Source organism: Hermetia illucens, chromosome 2 (genome assembly GCF_905115235.1).
Source record: "Hermetia illucens chromosome 2, iHerIll2.2.curated.20191125, whole genome shotgun sequence".
In the NCBI taxonomy this organism is placed as follows: Eukaryota; Metazoa; Arthropoda; class Insecta; order Diptera; family Stratiomyidae; genus Hermetia; species Hermetia illucens.
In genome coordinates, this window is record NC_051850.1 from 53,270,925 (window position 1) to 53,290,711 (window position 19,787).

Genomic DNA, 19,787 nt, shown 5'->3' on the forward strand with positions numbered 1-19,787 from the left:
GACAAAGTGCTAGGGAATATGGCTATTAAGTTTATCTATTTTAATATAGAACTCAATTTTAAAAAATATTTCCGATAATTTTGTGTGAATAAAGGGCGATTTCTTCAACGAAGGATACTTAGCAATCAACAGTATGGGTTCGCCTCTCACTTTGTTAACGAATCTTATACGCATGATTATAGCCTCCAGATTAATATTTCATATATTCGATTTGAATTCAAATTATCATTATATATACAACTGGTCCCAAAGACTAATGAAAAGCTCCAAAATCTGAAGCTTTCAGAGATGCAACTGTGGTGGTTCGACTGGCTATTCTCTGAGTCATAATCTGTATGGGTAACACACCAAATACACACATCACAGTGTAAAAGTGAAATTTTTACGAAACACACTGTTTGTTGGCTTTCGAAAAATTGGGTTAGCTTCGGTCGTTGACCGGCTTCAAGATTTCGCTTTTTATGACACGGAAAATGTGAATTTGGATCTCGTTTTTTTACTTGGCTGTCGTAGCAGCGTATCACGAAACTGGGTGAAGTCTTGCGCGAAGTAGCGACGGATGATAGAATGGTTCAATTTTAAATAGAATGAGTTAAAATTAGGTTTATATCAGTACCTACCTGCGAGTACACGCTCAATAAGGCGGTCAGTGTCCTTAATGTTGCTGCTACTGTTACTGTCTACAAAGAGATGCTCCCTTACCCAAACAGTCATAGCGGAGTATTGGTTGCTCTGTCCAGAAGTCGATGAACAGGAAGGTTAATAGAAGATTATAAATAAATGGCACAATTTGCAACAGCCAAACGGTTTTCTACTAGAACTAGGTGTATTTGCACTCTCAATTGCACCGGGTAGGAAACTGTCCTTTTCTCTCGGATTTATCACAAATTATTCTTTGACACTATATTGTTTAATAAATTTTTGAAAAATGGCCCTTGCATTTTCCCCGTGGGCTCCTAAGCTCGTCGTCGATAGCTAATCAATCACTTCACATCAATCGGACCAAGTTCAATAACTTAGAAACCCATTAAAGGGAACTTGGCAATGAACGTTTCTATCGCTCGGGTATGTAACATACACTTGCACAATAAGACAAATGATATCGGTCCAGTATGTCGCAAATGCCTGCTTTTCGATTTGAGGGCGCGAAAATAGTAAGCTTGCCAGACCTGAGGTTTCCAACAGAACTATCAACTGCAGACGCAACTATCAGCTGTTTGAATGGGCGCCCAATATACGAGTTCGCTTAGTCGAGAGGAACCACACCACGGACACGGAAATCGTTGCACACTTAAGAGTCCGATGCATGCATGCAATAAAATGCAGCGACTGTAGCCACTAGTGAATCTGCGCTTGCAACGGTTGCAACTCGATGATGTTAAGTAACCGCCACTGCCGGTAATTCACTTCACTTACGACAAATTGCCCAACGTTCGCTAGTATTCAACTTATTGCACGGGGAACGTGGTGTCGTGTCGGCATTGGCATCGAGTCGGACTAAGCTCAATCTCAGCGTGGCACCCACGATGCTTCCCATCGCATCGCTCTGATAATAGTTGGCGAAAGCTTTTGCGGCATCTGAAAGTCTGCTTGTTGCATCCACGAAAAATGTTAAGCTTTTTTTAAGAAAAAAACTAATTGAATTGTTTGAATTTACAGTCATTACAGAAAATAGTGGCTCATAATGTTAGCAGAAGGATAGAGGTAGCTACTAGAGCTGGGCTTGTTAAATGAGCAGAGGCTATGTCATTCGCTTTTCATTGTTAGACGATAACGAGCGTGAAACCCCAACAATCTGTTTACATTGCCTTCACGGGCGACTTCAGTTTACACTAAGAAGCATTTGCACCGCGGAATTGAGTACTATGGAATAATTATAGTCTTTGAAAGAATAAATTGTGGATCGTTGACAAAAATTAATTTAAATTAAATGCCGCTAATGGAGATTTACCAAAGAAATAAACAAAAATTTTTCTCCTCAAATTTCACAAAAGGGTGTGTTGAGCTGAGCTCAAAACCTCGCATTTATTCAGCAAAACACTGAGCCGAACATAACTCAAATAAACTACTTATCATCTTCTTCTGTTCCGATTACAATTCCATGGTTATAACAATGAATCGATTAAAGTCCAAAACAGAAGAAAATGAAATCAGTTCAATGACGATTTTCCACGATTTTTAACAGCACTTTACTTAAACATGTCGCCTTTATTGCCTCAATTTTAAAGAAATGTTCAGCCTCAAGGCAAGTCCCAAAAGACTTCATTCTGCCTTCGATCGTATTCCTCCTTAGAAGTGATGTTGGTGTCACCGAACTCAATATGTGCAGAGTCACTCGTATATATCTGGTATGCACTCCTTTATGGAATGCTGGGACAGTTGCATAGGATTAGTACTATTCTCAGTAAAATAGAAACCAAATCCTGAGATTAGGAAACGAGATAAAGTATAGTTGGGGTTTCGCTTGGTGGTAGGTTCCACGACAGGCGTCGCATTCAACGCCGTTGCGTCTCACAAAGAAGCTGATCCTGAACAACGTCTGCAACTTAATGAGGATAAAATAGAATTTTGGACGACCGACCCCAATGAAACAGACAGTATCACCGTTAAGGACATGGGATTAATGGCCTCAGCCAACGGCGAGCTGTGCTATGTAATTTCTTCATGCATTAGCACTCACACATAAAATCGTTTTTGCACTACTTAACGTTTGAATTTTTCCAAAATATTTTAAGACGTCATTTTTAAAAGTGTACAGAGTTGAAAAACGCAAAAGAATACTCTTCTTTTTAAATTTGTAATGAAGACGAGATTAAAAAACTATGTAGCCAGTCCGGCTGCAGTTCAACGAATTAAAGTCAAAAACTAGTAACAAATCGGAAAACCGGAAGCTGGACAGTTCAGACATGAAAGGTTTTTCTTTTATAAAGACATTTGAGTTTGCATTTCTCCCATTAATACATAGCAGATAATATATGCATATATTTTGTGAGAATATCCACATTCAGGTGATTTTGACATTCAAAGTCATGAATTTGCAAAGAAGCGACAACTTTGACCTGACTTTGTTAGTAATAGTGCGATTTTCACCAAACTTGGTAGGCTTATGCTTTATGTTATGCCCTATATTGTTGCAATTTCGTTGTGCTCGGATGAATTAAGGGGGGGTTTTGTAGTTAACATTAACTTTATTTGAACAGATATCGGTATGTAGGGTATTTCGGAGCCTAGGTACCATATAGTCGCAACCTCTTCATTTGTTCAGATTTTTCGATTGGATAGTTCCTGAGAATGAAGGATCCGTTAAAGAAATGATCATTTTCAACCTTCCGCGCTCCCCACTTTATCAACAAATGTCAAAAGTAAGGACGGCTTCGGAAAATACTAACCGAGACCTTTCATTTGATACCCCACATGACTATATTTGATGAAAAAAAATTACACCCTCCTTCTGCTTATTTGGGGACCCCACCCCCTTTTAATTCGATGTAGAATTATGCGACTCACTGCATCCGTGAGCGTTTACAGTTGCCACCTTTCCACCAACTTTGGTATGACACCTTACAACCGTCTCCGGGAAAAATACGTGTGATGAATAGACAGACAGTAAACCGATTTTAATAAGGTTTTGTTTTACACGAAACCTTAAAAGTGATACGAAATTCAAATTGTTTTTTTTTCAACTATTTTATTACATATGACAATGAAAGTTTCTATCAATCACTGTTTAAGCCTTCGAAAGTAAAATTTTTTTTTTATTCTTCAAAAAATTATAGGAGGCGCTAGATGGCCCTCCAAAAATGCATCGTCTATAGGGGTGGAAATGTAATGGCACATCCAAAGCAAAAATAAAAAAACAAAGGACTTTTTAAAAGGGAAGATTTCTTACATGACAATTTACTACATGGCATTTTTTGCACTTTGCATAAGTGTGAATCCGCGAAAAACGTAAAAGTTTTCACTACTTATTCAATAATAATTGTTGGCACAACAATCCATATTGGATCAGGGCGTTGAAGTGTGCTAGAGCACTTCATGTAAGACCGTAACGGTACGCTAAAGCACACCGTAGGGGACAATGTAGTCAGTATTGCGCCTGCCCCTGATTATTACCCTGATTTGACTCAGGTACTCATTTACAGCTAAGTCGACTGGTATTAAAAAAATAAGTTTTAGCATTTGCAGTTGATTAATTCGCTATCCTTGAATCATACAAAAATACTCTTGAGTCGATATACTCCTTCTCCTCGTCTTACTGCGCTACTTTTTGGATTTTTTTTTTGAGTGTTCATTCCTAAACAACTTTTGAGTAAATCATCGTTGGCCAATTTTTCAAAAATAGGTTTAATATACTTCTAGACTAAGAGGTATTTTCACCACTCTATGTTACAGTTTAAGTGGCTGGCTGCCGGCACCTGCACAAAGTCACAGATGCGCGTGCACTGAAACTACTGTAACTTTAATTTTTCTTAATTTCTTTGCAAAAATGTGGACGTGATTTCTAAAAATATAAACAATTGAAAAATTAAAAAAAAAATCGATTTTTAAAAAAAATTTCACAATACTAGTACGAGAAAAAAAGCACCTCAACTACGCCAAAACATCAGCTTGCTTTCAAGTTGCAAGTGATCATCGGTCGTGAACGATAGTTTTAAAGTAAAAAAAAAAAATTGTGCTTAAGTACTACCATCTACAAAAATACTAGTGCTAATGAATGAACACAAGGAAGTGCGGCCTGAAAGGCGCCGCCTGCTACTATTTTGTATCTCCGGTATGGGTTGGAAAATATCGTCTTTACAGACGAGCTGTTTATATTATTAAATATGACCACAATTGTAGGGAATTACAAAAATTGGTCAGCAGCAGCATCTGCAAAACTCACGATCTGTCATGTTATGGGACAGAATATATGCTAGTAGCAAGATACCTCTGTTTCTCATAGAACTAGGAGTCAAAAAAATAAAAACGTATATCATCGTTGTTATTATTATTCCCGGAGCTCAGCAGCACTTAGGCAATGTTGAATGGACATTTTAACAGGATTCGCTGCCAGCTCATAGATCCAAAATAGCGCAAGAACGGTGCAAAACTCATTTCTCAAGTTTCATTATATAACAAGAATGGCATCCCCCTACTCACCACTCAATCTGTTAGATTATAACGTATGATCAATTTGAGAGTAAAGGACCTATGTAATACGCTACAAAACGTTACAGTCCCTGAAGCGTGGAGGATGGGATTAGATAGCTTTGGAGGAATTACAATCCATAGACAGGGTGAGACATTGTTCCTGAATGTAAACAACAAGAATGCGATGGCCCAACAGGTTAAAACTAGGCTGGAACTGGAATATGGATCGAAAGAATTATATATGTTTATTGGAAAATATTTTAATCTAAAAAATAACATTTCTCGTATTTTGTTATTTCCAATATCCAATATCCGTGCTGGACCATTAAAGTACACGAACTAAAATACAGACTACAGGATGCCCAGTAAAAGGCATTCCCGAATTTTGCACGTACCATGCTTATATAAGAGAGCCACAAAACTTGAAGCACCCCACTCCCGATTTCTATTTTTTATAAACATACCACCTCATGAATGGAAAAAAAGAGAAAGTTTATGATAACAAACTGGAATTATGCAAGCCTCAACAGACTCGTGGAATTCAATGAACGATCACGAACTTGATAAAAAATGCGGAGGATACTTTTCTTAGGTTTTGAGAAATGGACCACTCAGTCGCCAGAGTCAGACGATATTTTTAAGGGAGAATATTTTTCTGAGAAATAATTTTCATATACATTCACATTTCTTTTCTATGGAAAAATGCCAGAGATCCTTTTTTAGGTTTTGGGGAATAAAAAAATAGTCAAAATCAGACAGTATTTTTAAAGGGAATAATTTTGCTTTTCTGGGAAATGATTTCTGTCTACAATTTAAATTCCTTTTCTTAAAACCTGCTATTTATTTTTGTGTATATAAAAGTGTGAAGGACATTTTTTCTTGTTTTGGAGAGAACCGAAAACAGTCGGTGGAATAAGTCGCCTTTTTTTTAAAGAATCACTTTTTTTTCTTAGAAATAATGTATTTTATTGACTATTTAAATTCCTTTTCTTCCAGCCTTCTATTTATTCCTGTCTATATATTACATGGCTTTGATTTCTTTTAAGATGTTTTTCGTATTCATTATTTTAATATCTTTCTTCTTGCTTTCAATATCGTAATGATGGTTTGATGAAGGTGTTTGAAGTCGAGGGAGGGGAAAACATTCTCAAAAATGTTATCCACTGTAAAAGGAAAATCAACAAAAACTACACCACAGAAAAATCTGAACATTTCGATGTGTTTGAAAGAAAGCTCCATGCACGAAAAAAAAGAATAAGAAAGGAGCCCACTTCCATTCGACATTGCTTCCATGGCTCTTTTCTGTCTTCATATTTATGTATTTCGCTTTTAAGAACAGATTCAATTGGTTCGTTGGCTTATTATTGTTGATATCGTAGGCAACTATGAATGAATGATTCAAAAAATCTTTGTTTTCAACAATTCTTGAAAAAAATTAAATTTTTCATTAACTTATCGTAGCATCATGACTTCAAATATTTATCTTTCGCATTGTTTTCTTAATGATTGAATCATAATGCAAATCAGTAATACTTGTCGACCGAGCTCTGCAAGAAGATTATTAGTCCCAGCACCGATATTGGAAACGAAGCTTTAGGGCGAATACGATAGTAATTTTTAACTGTTCGAAATAAGATTTTTCTAGCGTGCACCATTCATGCCTTGACAGATTTCCCCATCTTATTACTTTTAGTTCAATTATTCAAATTTCTTATGTTTCACCCTTCTAAATTCTATTTGTTCCGTTTGAATCTTAACCTGTTTCGCATCTCCATTTATCGTCACGTTTTCAAACAAATTTCCAAAATTTGCTGTCATTCTATCATTATCGTTATAAAATTGAGATGATTTGTAACTCTCCTACTCTTCAGTGAGAGGATTTAAGTCAGAAGGACATAGAATTGTCCATTCCTTAATTGTGTGTTATTGTTAAACTCGGAGGTTTTCTTTGAAGAAACGAAAAAAAATGATGAGCAAGTCTCTAGTGCTGAATTCACCGTATTTCTGCAAATAATCTGGAAATCCAGGGAAAAGTTCGTAATCCCTTTTTGCACTTGACATAGAAATTTTTCTTAAATTTCAACGTTGTCATCAAAGACGGAACAAACGGTTCTTTTTCTAAAATAGATATTGCCCGTATAAACTATCTGGACTTGATCATTTTCACTCATATGGATGTCCTTTATATAATTTTTTCTTTACTTGGTCATATATTCTTGTCCATAATAGCCACTTCGTTCCCCTGGTCGGTGTTGGACGTTTGTATGGATAATACTTCGCAGATTCGCTCGTCAATTGACAATGTTTCCGTTTTTGTTTAAGTCCCAATTGTCCCACAAAATTAGAAAATTTTGTATTCAATGTGAAGGAAGCTGAAATGATACATTTTTATTCAGTTGCACTTATTTCCAGACGCATCTGTATAGTCAATCTTCCCCAATGTTCATGTTTGGAATAATTCTACCCTTGTGGCTAATGGAGTCAGCCCGGGTGGATTGTTGAGCTCAAGCTATAGAAGTGGCTACAACATTGGACCATTAACTCCATTTGAGACAGAATTTTTTAGTCAAACTAATAACTAGAAAAGAGCCCATGCAAACATATGGTTTGATAGCGGGTGTAACTAGCTTAGAACCCACTTGTCTACACTATTGCGCTGTAGTCAACACGAATAGCACTTACAAAGGATTAAGTGCGAAAGAGATTAATTTTATTCAAATACTGCAGATTATTTTTAAGATTTTTTGGAAGCGGTCGGTTTTGTCGGTAAAAAATAACGAATTAATCGGGCCGGATGACATTTAAGATTGGTAATGAAATTCCACTCCAATATTACAAATGAAGGCAAAACTAAATAAGTCGGGAAACCGGCTGCTAATCACTTCAGGCATGAAAGGTTTTGTGTATTAATTATATAATAAATAGGCCGACTTGTACCTAGCTCGTAATGTCTATGCATTTAGTTTGTTAAACCATTCACCTTAATATGATACTGCAAGAAATTTGAAATTGATAATTTTGACCTACTATAACTCTGTTAGTAAAAGTGCGATTTCCACCAAAACATGCTCTATAGTATATCCTATAATGTAAAAGTTGATGATTCTAGGACTAATTTAACACGTTGATAGCGGAGTCGATCTACTGTGTATCGGATTCGACTGCCGCCCGTAATGGACGATATACAGTGTATCCTCGACTTGTAAACAGGGTCCATTTGGGGCAACTCTTGTTCAGTAATGTGCGGATATACAGTGTATCGTAAAAAATATGGTTACATTTGAAAACATTTTCTCTTTTCCGCTGCCGGGGGTAATCAACCAATTGACAACGTGTTAAGAGGGGTACCCAGTCAATTTATAGAAAATATGCTTATAATAGAGGTAAGATCCTCCTTAAGTCCACTCAATTACTGGCCTATGCTGACGATATCGAAATAATGGGAAGAATGGTCCGAGACGTACAAACTGCCTTCATCCAGATCGAGCAGGCGGCGCGAGATCTTGGGCTGCACGTCAATGAAGGCAACACAAAAAATATTTTAGCAACGTCAGCACCGAAAACCAATCAACCAACAACATCAAACCGTACTGGTCAAATGGGAAGGATAAAGATAGGAGACTACAACTTTGAGACCGTTGATAATTTCTCCTATCTAGGGTCGGAAATCACAACCGATAACAGCTATGACGATGAAATCCGCGCACGGTTGTTGGCAGCCAACAGAGCCTATTTCAGCTAGGAAATCTAGGAGCGATACCATGACCGTCAGGTTGTGGATAAAATCCGGCTCAATAGGTTACGGTGGGCGGTTCACTTAATCCGTATGGATGAGGATGGTCCAGCTCGGAAAGTGATGATGATGATACTTATAATAAATATGGTAATATACTATTATTAACTTTATTTAAACAGGTATCGGTATGGAGAATATTTTGAAGCTACATGAGCTGGGCAGTTTCTTAGAACAGGTCGTTGAAATAAGTGAACCTTTTAGGATCCACGCTCTCCTCCGCTTTGCAACCCATGATACCCCACATGACTATACTCAGTAAAAAAAAAATTACCCCTTAAACTCAACGTGGAACTATGTTACTGCTGCAATGGGATTCACAGTTTCTACCTTTCTACCAAATTTCGTATGAATAAGATAACCGTTTCTGAGATAAAAGGTGTGACAGACAGACAGACAGTAAACCGATTTTTAATAAGGTTTTGTTTTACACAAAACCTAAAAAACGATTAGGATGATTATTTTTATAATTATATAAAAAAATGCGGCATTTTGGATTTTTTTCGCAAAGTAATCTTTGTTTAGAGATATGTAAAGGAGAATTTACCACCTGTGAACTGCTTCGGTAACGCTGCTCCCAGGTTAGAAGTGAGGCAGCGTTTGATGAGTTGCCTCTGCTCTGGTAGGAAACCATCTTTGTCGCCTTTTGAAGTTTAACAAAGTAATTCTTCTTCTTTTTCTTCAGCCTTTGTCCCGTTCACAAGCGGGGTCGGCTCGTCGTGATCGGCTTCGCCATTTGGCTCTATCGAATGCCTGATCTGGGTGCAATCTCGAGGCTTTCAAATCCCCATCCAGCGTACCAAGCCACCGTTGCTTAGGTCTGCCTTTTGATCGTTTACCATCGACTTCGATGTTCAGACCAATCTTGTCAAGTGAATTCTCGTTTGCACGAATTGCGTGACCATACCATCGAAGACGCCTCTCTCGCAACTTTTCCACGATCGGTGCAACCCCATAACGATCGCGGATATCCTCATTTCGGATGTGATCTAAACGTGTGACGCCACTAGTCCAAAGTAGCATCTTCGTCTCCATTACCGCAAGACGCCGTTCATTGTCTTTTATGGTCGGCCAACACTTAGAACCATAGAGAGCGACTGGACGGACGACATTGCGGTAAATTTTAGATTTGAGACGTTCGTTGATACGTCGATCACAAAGGACACCAGTTGTGGAACGCCACTTCACCCAGGTTGCGTTAATGCGTGAAGCAATTTCATTATTATTAATTAAATGAAGACCTACAAGTTGAAACGACAACGTCTTATAATATTTATTACATCACATGGAAAATAATTAATATTATATTCGTACGCTTCAGCTTAATATACATCTTCCGCAGTAAAGGCGGCGGAAACCATCGAAAATAATACTATGCAGGATGTTAATGTAAAACGGAGTAACCTATGTTGCAGGGTCAGGGTCAAACACCTGAATGTGACATGTAATGAAATGGAAATATTTTATCGTTTATTAGCTAGAAAACTGTTTCAAATAGCCTTTATGGATTCACATACTAATTACTTTTTAACTACATACGAAACACTTTTCGTGTTTTCTCCATTCAGTTGTACTAAATTATTTTATAAATAGAAGGGCTGTATATGTATATCCAAAGCGCTATCAATCCTCCCTGAGCAGTTGAAATTTCTTTTAGAATATCATAAGCACTAACCAAATTATGATTTGTTCAAATTCAATCTGCGGGGATGCAAACTTTTCCTAGAAGTCAACGGGAGCTTTCGCAAGCTACCAAGAATCGCAAACAAAAAGACGCAAACATCACTTCTAAAGCTCATAGAAATGACGAAGTGGGTTGAGGTGGTGTCATACAAATGAAGAGTCCTTGAAATCGTTCAGCGACACAGTTTCGGGCGTTTAGTAGGGCGAACAGTATATGACGAGGGAATGGGAAAAGCAAAGTAAAGCTCCCCACACTTGACCGCCTCCCGCCTGAGCATGCCGGGTGGACGATACGTGCGGTAGAAGACAATTCATGGCGAGCAGGGCACGCGTTAACAGCGAGTCGACTACGGAAAGCGAATTATCTTGCGAAAACCCCCGAAGCTTGGAACAGCACAACGCGTCGCCAATGTCGGATCGTTACGTGATCTCGAACTTGAAATACAAAATAAAAACATTAGTAACTGTTCGAGTCATGCATGCATACTAATGAAATAGCTTCTCATTTGTATGGAAGATCCGATGCAAATATTAGTCTATTTTTAAATCCTAGATAAAAATTCTACCGATTTGTTTTTCGGAGTGCAAACCAAATATAAATCTTGTTACTGGATCTCTAATTGCAACGCAATTCTCATTGACGTACAGCCATATCGCTGATAACGTGTGGCATTATCACGAAGCAATATTTGAAATTGAAAGTAAAATCCCGCCAGCACAGCCGGCCGCAGCTAGTCTTGCATTAGGTTGCGTTGTGTTGATTTACGTGTTTTACCTACAGACATACATTGTTCCAACAAAATGTAGGAGCGAAAAACGACACAACGTGCACTTGTGTGCACGAATGTACGTAACACACTGAAATCGTCGCCTCCGTTTGGCCCAGATAAATTGAAGGTCGGAAGAACAGCCGGTCGTTCACCTGAAAACATCGTTAGGTTCTTATCGCCATGCCATGGAGGCGATAAATTTTTCCTTGTGTACAGAAATCTTATCACTCTACTCCGTTTCTATTTTGTTGTTCGTTATTTTTAGTTAGAAAGCATAATAATGTGTATAGGCAAGCGATTGGGTGACCGATTGGGAGGAGATGTGCTGAGAGGTATGAAAAATCTAGAATGGTATGATTGTGGAATTCCAATTTCAAGTTCTTTCCACGGTGGCTTCTCAAATGTAGCATGTTAAACAACACTTTTGGGACTCTTGTGTATATTGATTGTAGTAATGCAGAAATAAATTATGGGTCTGAAAATTTACAGCAACAAGTATCAGCTGACAAAAAAAAAGATGAAGCGACTAAATATATCAATTAACAATAATGGCTAATGTAACAGTCCAATTTGAACTTAGGTCTTGAAGCATGTTAGAATACTTGAATTCTATTATTCCTGACAGTACGCTAGGGAGCAATGTGGTCAGCATTCCGCTCGCCCGGGATCATTACCATCATTTCACTCAAGAGCTATTCAAAGGTAAAATAATTGATATCTGATTACCATTTTATGATACAAATCCTTCTACCAACACCCACCACATTCGCTACCGAAATTTTTTGGCAGATCGGTGGCAGTTTGGTGCCACAATTGTCTTATTCCTCATGCTTGTGTATTTGCAGAACCAGACTGCGATTTTGAACTTATTCCTATGGTTGTCAAATACTATAAACAAGTCGGGAACCTTATGTGAGAATATCCAATTTCGCGTGATATTGGCATTCAAAGCCTTGAATTTGTATAGTAGCGACAACTTTGACCTATTATAACTTTGTTAGTAATAGTGCGATTTCCACCAAACTAGATAGGATTATTATTATTATTTTGTTATAGTCGCTGATTCTATGGTGAACTTATTCAGTACTTTTATTAACTTTATTTGAACAGATATCAGTATAGAGGATATTTCGAAGCCTAGACACCATATAGTTGCAGCCTCCCGATTTTTTCAGATTTTTCGGTTGAGCGGTTTCTGAGAATGGGTCCGTGAAAAAAATGATCACTTTCGACCAACTGCACTCCCCACCTTTCCAACAAATATCAAAACTAAGAACAGCTTCGGAATGTACTAATCGAGATCTTTCATTTGATACCCCCCATGACTATATTTGGTAAACAAAATTTTACATCCCCATTTTGCATGTAAATTCAACATAGAATGATGTAACTCACTGTACGCGCGAGCGTTTTTTTTCACCTTTCCACCGAATTTAATGTTAATCGCTATAACAGACAGACGACAGATGATATCAATAAGGTTTTGTTTTACACAAAACCTTAGAAAGGCGAGAATCAAAGACGAACTCATTCTGTAAAGAAAACTTACTTTCATAAGCCACAAAATGGAAGTGCTTAAGCAATGAAATTACTACCTATTTTACATACATTCGAAACTCACCTGACCGACAAATATAACTTCAAAATACCAGACTATAGACTTTACGATACAAAACCTTGTGATGGTAAGGGACTTCGTGGTTCTTGGCATTTTGAATAAAAATTGTAAAAGCATCATGTGATGCATGACTTCGCTAAGGGCTACATGGCTTCGGTGTAATCCGACATATATCACCTAACTATCTACTTTCAAGGCATTGGTTCGACCTCTCAGACGATTTACAACCTTTCCTACCATCGTCGCATTTCGCGCTCACTCCTAAGGCTGCAAAACTGACGCCAAAGAGAATAATATAGGCTATATGTATAAAACTCTATAGAAGAACAAGAAGAATTGACATATCTGCTAGAAAGTCTGGCTCCCCTTCTGAATTTGAACTGTTCCTTGTGGAGAGCAGTGCAATCTGATTACCAAATGGTAAATGGACTCGGAATGACATTGGAAAGTAATTTACATTTGCTCAGCATTTACATTATCTCCCACAAGGAGTATTCAAATCAGTATTCCGAAACTCCCCTAATCCTGAAAAGTTGCTAGGGCTCGAAACTTTTCTCAGAAACTAAAAGTTATCATGATCATGAAAGAGGGTGCAGATCCGATACTTATGATCTCTTAAGGACCGATAAGTCTCTCCGTCAATACTTGGATAGGAGAAAAATAATTCCGTTGGGATTCCGGGAAAAAAAAGAGGTGCGTTTCAGCTATCTGGAAGCGTTCACAGCCATGACCAGTATTAATTATAAAATCATCTACAGCAATAAATGTCAGCAATGCAGTGATATAGACATATTCAAATATAGAAAAAATATTACAACTACTGATTACAGTCCCATAATATGATAATTGCCAAATTTAAAAATCTACATGAAAAACAAAACCAATTCCGAATAAAACATAGTAATTGACTTCGAGAAGTTGAAATATATAATAAGATGATTTTTTATCTGTCCAGGCCCAGGCAAAGCATCTGAAAAATCACGAATCGAGTTTTCCGAATCGTATTACATTCCCAGTTTAATTGTTAGCATGTATCGGTAATATCGGGTCTTCTGTTTTCAAAGCGTTCGCTTCATTTTCAAGCGGGCGTGATTTTATCAAATGCAGCGGCTTACGAAGGTCGTTTTGGTCTTTTTGGTGGTCTTTTTAGACCAAAATAATGTATTTTACTCTGTGTCTGAATATTTTTCATTCATCAAAGGGATTTCCTTTGCCTCTACATATACTATAAAAGTGTTCTTTGGGATCACAAGGGCGTAAATCTATCAGAATAGGCCCCTTTTCAACGCATTACCTTATTTTGCTACCGATTCAAATAAAAACCAAATCTTGTACAAGACAAGCTTATTTTTTCTTGCGTACGTTACTGATTGCCTCTATAGGTAGCACGAAGTAGAGAACTTCTTTTGCAAATAACATCCAACATACATACATTTTGTTGACAAAATATATGAAGAGCAAAGAATATCATCTCACCTCTGATGAACAAATACACGTGGACAGAAACTTGACCCCATATCCTAACAGAAGGAAAATTGAAAAGAGACAAGTATGCAGTATCTAAGCCGTACATGAGTATCCCCATAACATAGTATGCATGTAGGTTCATGTGTAGTCGAAACAAAATTCAGAATTCATTCAAAATTAATTTTTATTGAGGATTTTGCATGAAAATAGGAATAATTCTACTTGTCTACTTCCGGAATAAATAGATACATTCAGAAAACTTTCTGTTCTACTGTGATTACAATTTATTATTCTTTTTAAGTGTCAACATGGGACCTGCTTTACTACTTCACAACTATCCACTATCAAATGAGTAATATGCCATGAATAACTTTCATCATGCATTGGTATAAACGTATAAATTTTCGCTAAACAGCAAGGACGAACTACAGTGCAAGAAATAAATTTTCAGACTGGCCGCGAAAAGCATCATTGAGACGGCATATGCAAATCTTTTTTGAATTTCAATATTCTCTTCTAGTTTCAAAATAATTGCTACTTTGATTTAATGAGGATTCATGTGTATAATCGGAATGTCTTTAAAAGAGTCCATTTAATTTCAATTTTGGAGATAGAAAGAAATTGCACGAAGCCAAATCAGGTAAATGTGGCTAATGAGCTAACATACAGATTCGTTTTTTTTGCTGAAAATTGGCGAATAATAGGTGACTTTTGACTCGATGCATGATCATGCAATAGAAAGCAATTTTGTGCATCACGGACGTTTCGTCGGATCCAATACTTCACTATCCGTCATTTGTTACTTTTATTTTTGGATAATTCATTTGCTATCTACACGTTTACACTTGGCTTTGAGATCTCACGTTCCACTACCCCAGCAAGTTTGTGTTACTTTTGATGACAGCAACGAGATCTTTGCAATGATTGACACTCATATTTTGAACTCTACAAATTGGATGCTAAACGCTCAAAATGAACATTTGAACATTGGAGTTACCCCAAACCTTGTACATGGCGAAAACTGACCATGCAGTTCTACTGAAGTGTACCGTCGACATACGCTTGCATGCTAGCTAGACTTGGAAATGTTTGACAACTTTTGGAAACTTCATTCTGCTTTGCAACATGTACGAAACTGCACGTGCGTTACACATGATGCGTTGGGATTTCACCAGAATCTGAGCAACAAAGGAAAGAAGGAAATTCGAAAAGAACGAGAATCTAAATTGGAATATAGACCGGAAATTTTTAGACCTGAGTTGTACTGTGATCGAAGAAGGAAGATCCACAATGGATCACATCCTCAAAATCCTCAAGAATAAAAAGATTTTAATATTGTAACTCAAGTAAAATTGCCTAAATTTCCAATTGCCCGTTGAAATCATCGTTTCTAACTGTTTTCTTTAACATAAAAGGCAAGATGATACGACTGCTTGAAAAGAAAAAATATTGCCCATAAGTTAACCCAAAGAGAGAGCACTCCTTGTTGCCGCTATAAACCTCTTCTTCATCAGTCGAGACATCCGCCCATCTCCCACTTCCCAAAAACAAAACGAAATGCTCGCCCAGGAACTACAGGTACATGCAAATACAATTTACTGTCAAATTCACAGCGATACTCAAATATTTTTAAATTGAACTAAGCCGGCCCCATTCAATAAAATTTATCACAAAGCATTACAACAATAATATATAAAATTGGTGAGCGACTATTTTTATGTTTCGTGAACTGCATCAGTTTGCTAATTATTGAGTGGTATTTAGTGTTTGATTATGAGATTAAATGTTTTTGGATCAAATTTGCATTTGCAATCGAGCTGATGAAAGAATGATGAATAATACTTAAAAATGTTAATATTGTGGAGTCGGGAGGGGATGCCGGAAATAGAAAATGAGATGATGGTAATAACGGAGAAGCTGTGGGATAGAAAAAGCCTCACTGCATGTCTGGGCCTTCACAGTTCCCACCTTTTCACTAAATGTCGTGTCAATCGGTATATTCGTTTCTTGTTTGTTTTGCAGACAAAACCTTAAAAATGAGTTCAACATAAAAAAATGTACCCGGTTGTTAGGAGGAAGAAATTGTAAATGCAATTTTATTTAGAACACATATGTAGAGTTATGATCCAAACTAGAACTAATGTTAATATTAAAATGTTAAAAAATTAACATTTTGGCTGTTTTAAATTAAACTTTAAAATTGCCCTCATTTTTTTACCTAAAATATCGAGAAAAGGGACTTAATGTCAAGAATCTCAGAAATCCTATTACAGACCATTAAAGTACCGGAGATATTGTGTATTTCAAACATATATTTTTTCAAAGGACACACACACATCTTACGTCCACTTATTGCTCTGTTTACCAATGTCAACCAAACCTTCAATTTTATTGTCTCATACTTTTAAAGTTGTAGAATAATATCACCCTCGAAATTTCGACGTTATTTCATCATTTTTTTCTTAACAAGAAACTAATACACCGCTTTCTGTGGTGGTCCGAATTAAAAAAATAACTTCTCCCTATTTTATTCACTGGTCGAAGAATGCGGGACCTCAAATATGCAAATATTTTTTAAAAATAATGAAATGGCAAATTTGTAAAAAAAACTTTTAAAATTGTTGTATTTTTTATGGTAAATTGTTAAAAAAAAAAATATTGGAAAATTAAATATTTTTGAGATTCCGCATATTGGTATGGTTGTGTAGAACAAGGGTTTCAAATTTCAACGAAATCGATTAAGTAGTTTTTCGTGAACGCTTCCCCGAAACTTTGCTTTGAAAACGTGGTTTCGCGTTTTGACAATAGATTTTTCGTAATAAAACTCACTAATGAAAAGTTCCAAAATTCTTTTTCATATTCTGTATCGATTCCTTATTTTCTAATAGTATATATTTTTACGTAATGCCTAGACCTTAGTCAACTGACTATAACAGATTGAGAATGTAATATAGAAGCGACGATTGAAATGGCTGCTGGCGACTACTTCCCATTTTGGATCTGATATTTTGACTGTACATACATGTTACCATATAATTTCGAAAATGTTAAAAAAAAAAAATAAGTTTTCTAAAATTGTCACACTGGACCACTACCTTAAAGGCAAAATCTGCAATCGGTTTAAGGGGACTTTTCACAAACAGCAGTTTTTTTTACAATTTTTCTATTTGTTAACTAATAATCATTTTTTTCTTTTGAAAATTTTGATCGCAACATTCGTCATTATGACGAGAACTAGAATTTTCGAGATTCGTTGGCATTACGTCCCTTTTTTCGATGCTTTATTTTAAAAATTAGGGCGATTTTGAATATTGTTTTTTTTAACCGCTGCCAAAATTCTACTTTTTAACCGTTCCCGATAGTTCTAGTTGGGGCCATAACTACATGTCTTCTAGACAACACTACATTTTTAGTTCTTCAACGGAATTCTGGAGATTCTGCTGAAGAAGGCAGCAAGTGGCTTAAAGGAAATTGGAATTTGTTCATTTTTGGGCATGAATGCAACAACACACAATAGTACTTAAGCAGAAGTTGGGTTAACTCTCAAAAAAGGGCAATTTCAACCTCAAATATAAAACTATGTATAGCAACAACAATTGGGTACATTTTGTAACTTGATTTCAGTCATTATCTTGAAAATAATAAAAGTCACAAATCAATGCTATTAATTTCTGAGAAAACACATTGTAAAAACACTCTACTAACTGCACTCTGAGTGTGAAAAGTGTCCTTAAAAACAAAAATATTGTAAATCGTCCGTACAATAAACCTTGAAAATATCCAATTAAATGTGTGCATATGCACATGCGTCTCTAGCAGAGGGTGAGCGCCGACCTTTTCGTAATCTCTCCCATTCTGATTCATTTTAGACGATTAAATGTTTTATATGCAGATATACATACATTTAGTGCACATGTACGAGGAAGCTGAAGGACTACAGTAATCTGCTGGAATAACTGGAATAGTTGTAAGTCCTTATAATCGAAAATTACTATTTTCATCTTGCTAGAAATTTTCCACATATTTTTTGTATACTATTGTCTACTAGTTTAGCCTGCAAATTGCACCTACAAATATTAAAAAAAAAAAAAACTATTTTATTAAAGCATGAAGTTCTCAATTTTTACTGAAAACGCGCACTTTTCTTAAAGCTCAAAATTTTTCATAAACTTTTAAAATCTTGAACATTTTTTAGATTCAGCTACTAACTATACATGTTTATATATAATAAATGGTGAGAGTTTTAAGAGATTCCGATAAAAATTAAGGTCGCTAGGTTCCCCAGCAACTACGCCATCCGATTGAAACATTCTCAGAACGAATGCAAATATTACTACGCTTTTGTTTTTTTAAAGATAAACAAGTCGGGAAACCGGAAGCTTGACGCTTCAGGTATAAAAGGTTTTGTGTTTCCCTATGTGAGGAGCATAACATTCTCCATTGGCTTATAGCATTGACCCGAGATATTGAAATCGCTCAGTTCTGGGCAGGTTACTGCCATTGCCAGAACTGAGCGATTTAAATATCTCGAAGGGCAGGTTACTGCCATTGCCAGAACTCAGCGATTTAAATATCTCGAGTCAATGCCATCAGCCACTGGAGAACTGCGTAATGAAATTGTTTCACGCATTAATGCAACCTGGATGAAGTGGCATTCCCCAACTGGTGTTCTTTGTGATTGACGTATCAGCGCAGGTCCCACATCTAAAATTTACTGCAATGTCGTCCATCTGTCGCTCTCTATAGTTCTGAGTGTTGGCCGACTATAAAGGACAATGAACGGTGTCTTGCGGTAATGGGGACGAATATGTTGCATTGCACTAGTGGCGTGACACGTTTTGCTTACGTCTGAAATGAGAATATCCGCGATCGATATGGGTTTGCACCGATCGAGGAAAAACTGCGCGAGAGGCGTTTTCGATGGTGTGGTCACGTAATTCACGCTAACGAGAATTCAACAACCAGTATTGGTTAGAACATCGAAAGTAATGGTATGCAACCAAACAGCTGGCCGAAACAATGATGGCTGGATACGCTGGATAGGGATTTAAACGTCTCGCGATTACATCCTGATCAGATATTTGATAAAATAAAATGATGAAACCGATCACCACTAGCCGACCCCGCTTGTGAACTGAAGGCTAAAGAAAAAGGAAAGGATGTGAGGAGCGACGAGTGCACGACAGCTCCGTGTAATATAGGCTAAAAATTCCATTGTCCTCTATTTTCTAGAAAGCAATTCAAATAAATCATTTGATGGAAAGCCCTGTGTTGATAATGGTCAACCTCATACGCTTCACACTCTGAGTTTAATATTATTAGAAAA

At 36.9% G+C, this 19,787-nt stretch overlaps 1 protein-coding gene across 5 annotated transcripts in view; it reads right to left on the bottom strand.

Annotated features, from left to right (window-relative positions):
• LOC119648869 (ecdysone-induced protein 75B, isoforms C/D) overlaps positions 1-19,787 on the bottom strand; it is a 180,297-nt gene that overhangs the window by 129,857 nt on the left and 30,653 nt on the right. The window contains exon 1 of one of the 5 annotated variants that reach the window (XM_038050763.1): positions 621-1,423. The exons of the other annotated variants lie outside the window; for them this stretch is intronic. Within the exon in view, the coding sequence (XP_037906691.1) occupies positions 621-714 (94 nt within the window). The 5' untranslated portion in view covers positions 715-1,423. Of the gene's footprint in view, positions 1-620; positions 1,424-19,787 lie in introns of those variants that run through there. 5 annotated transcript variants of the gene reach the window in all.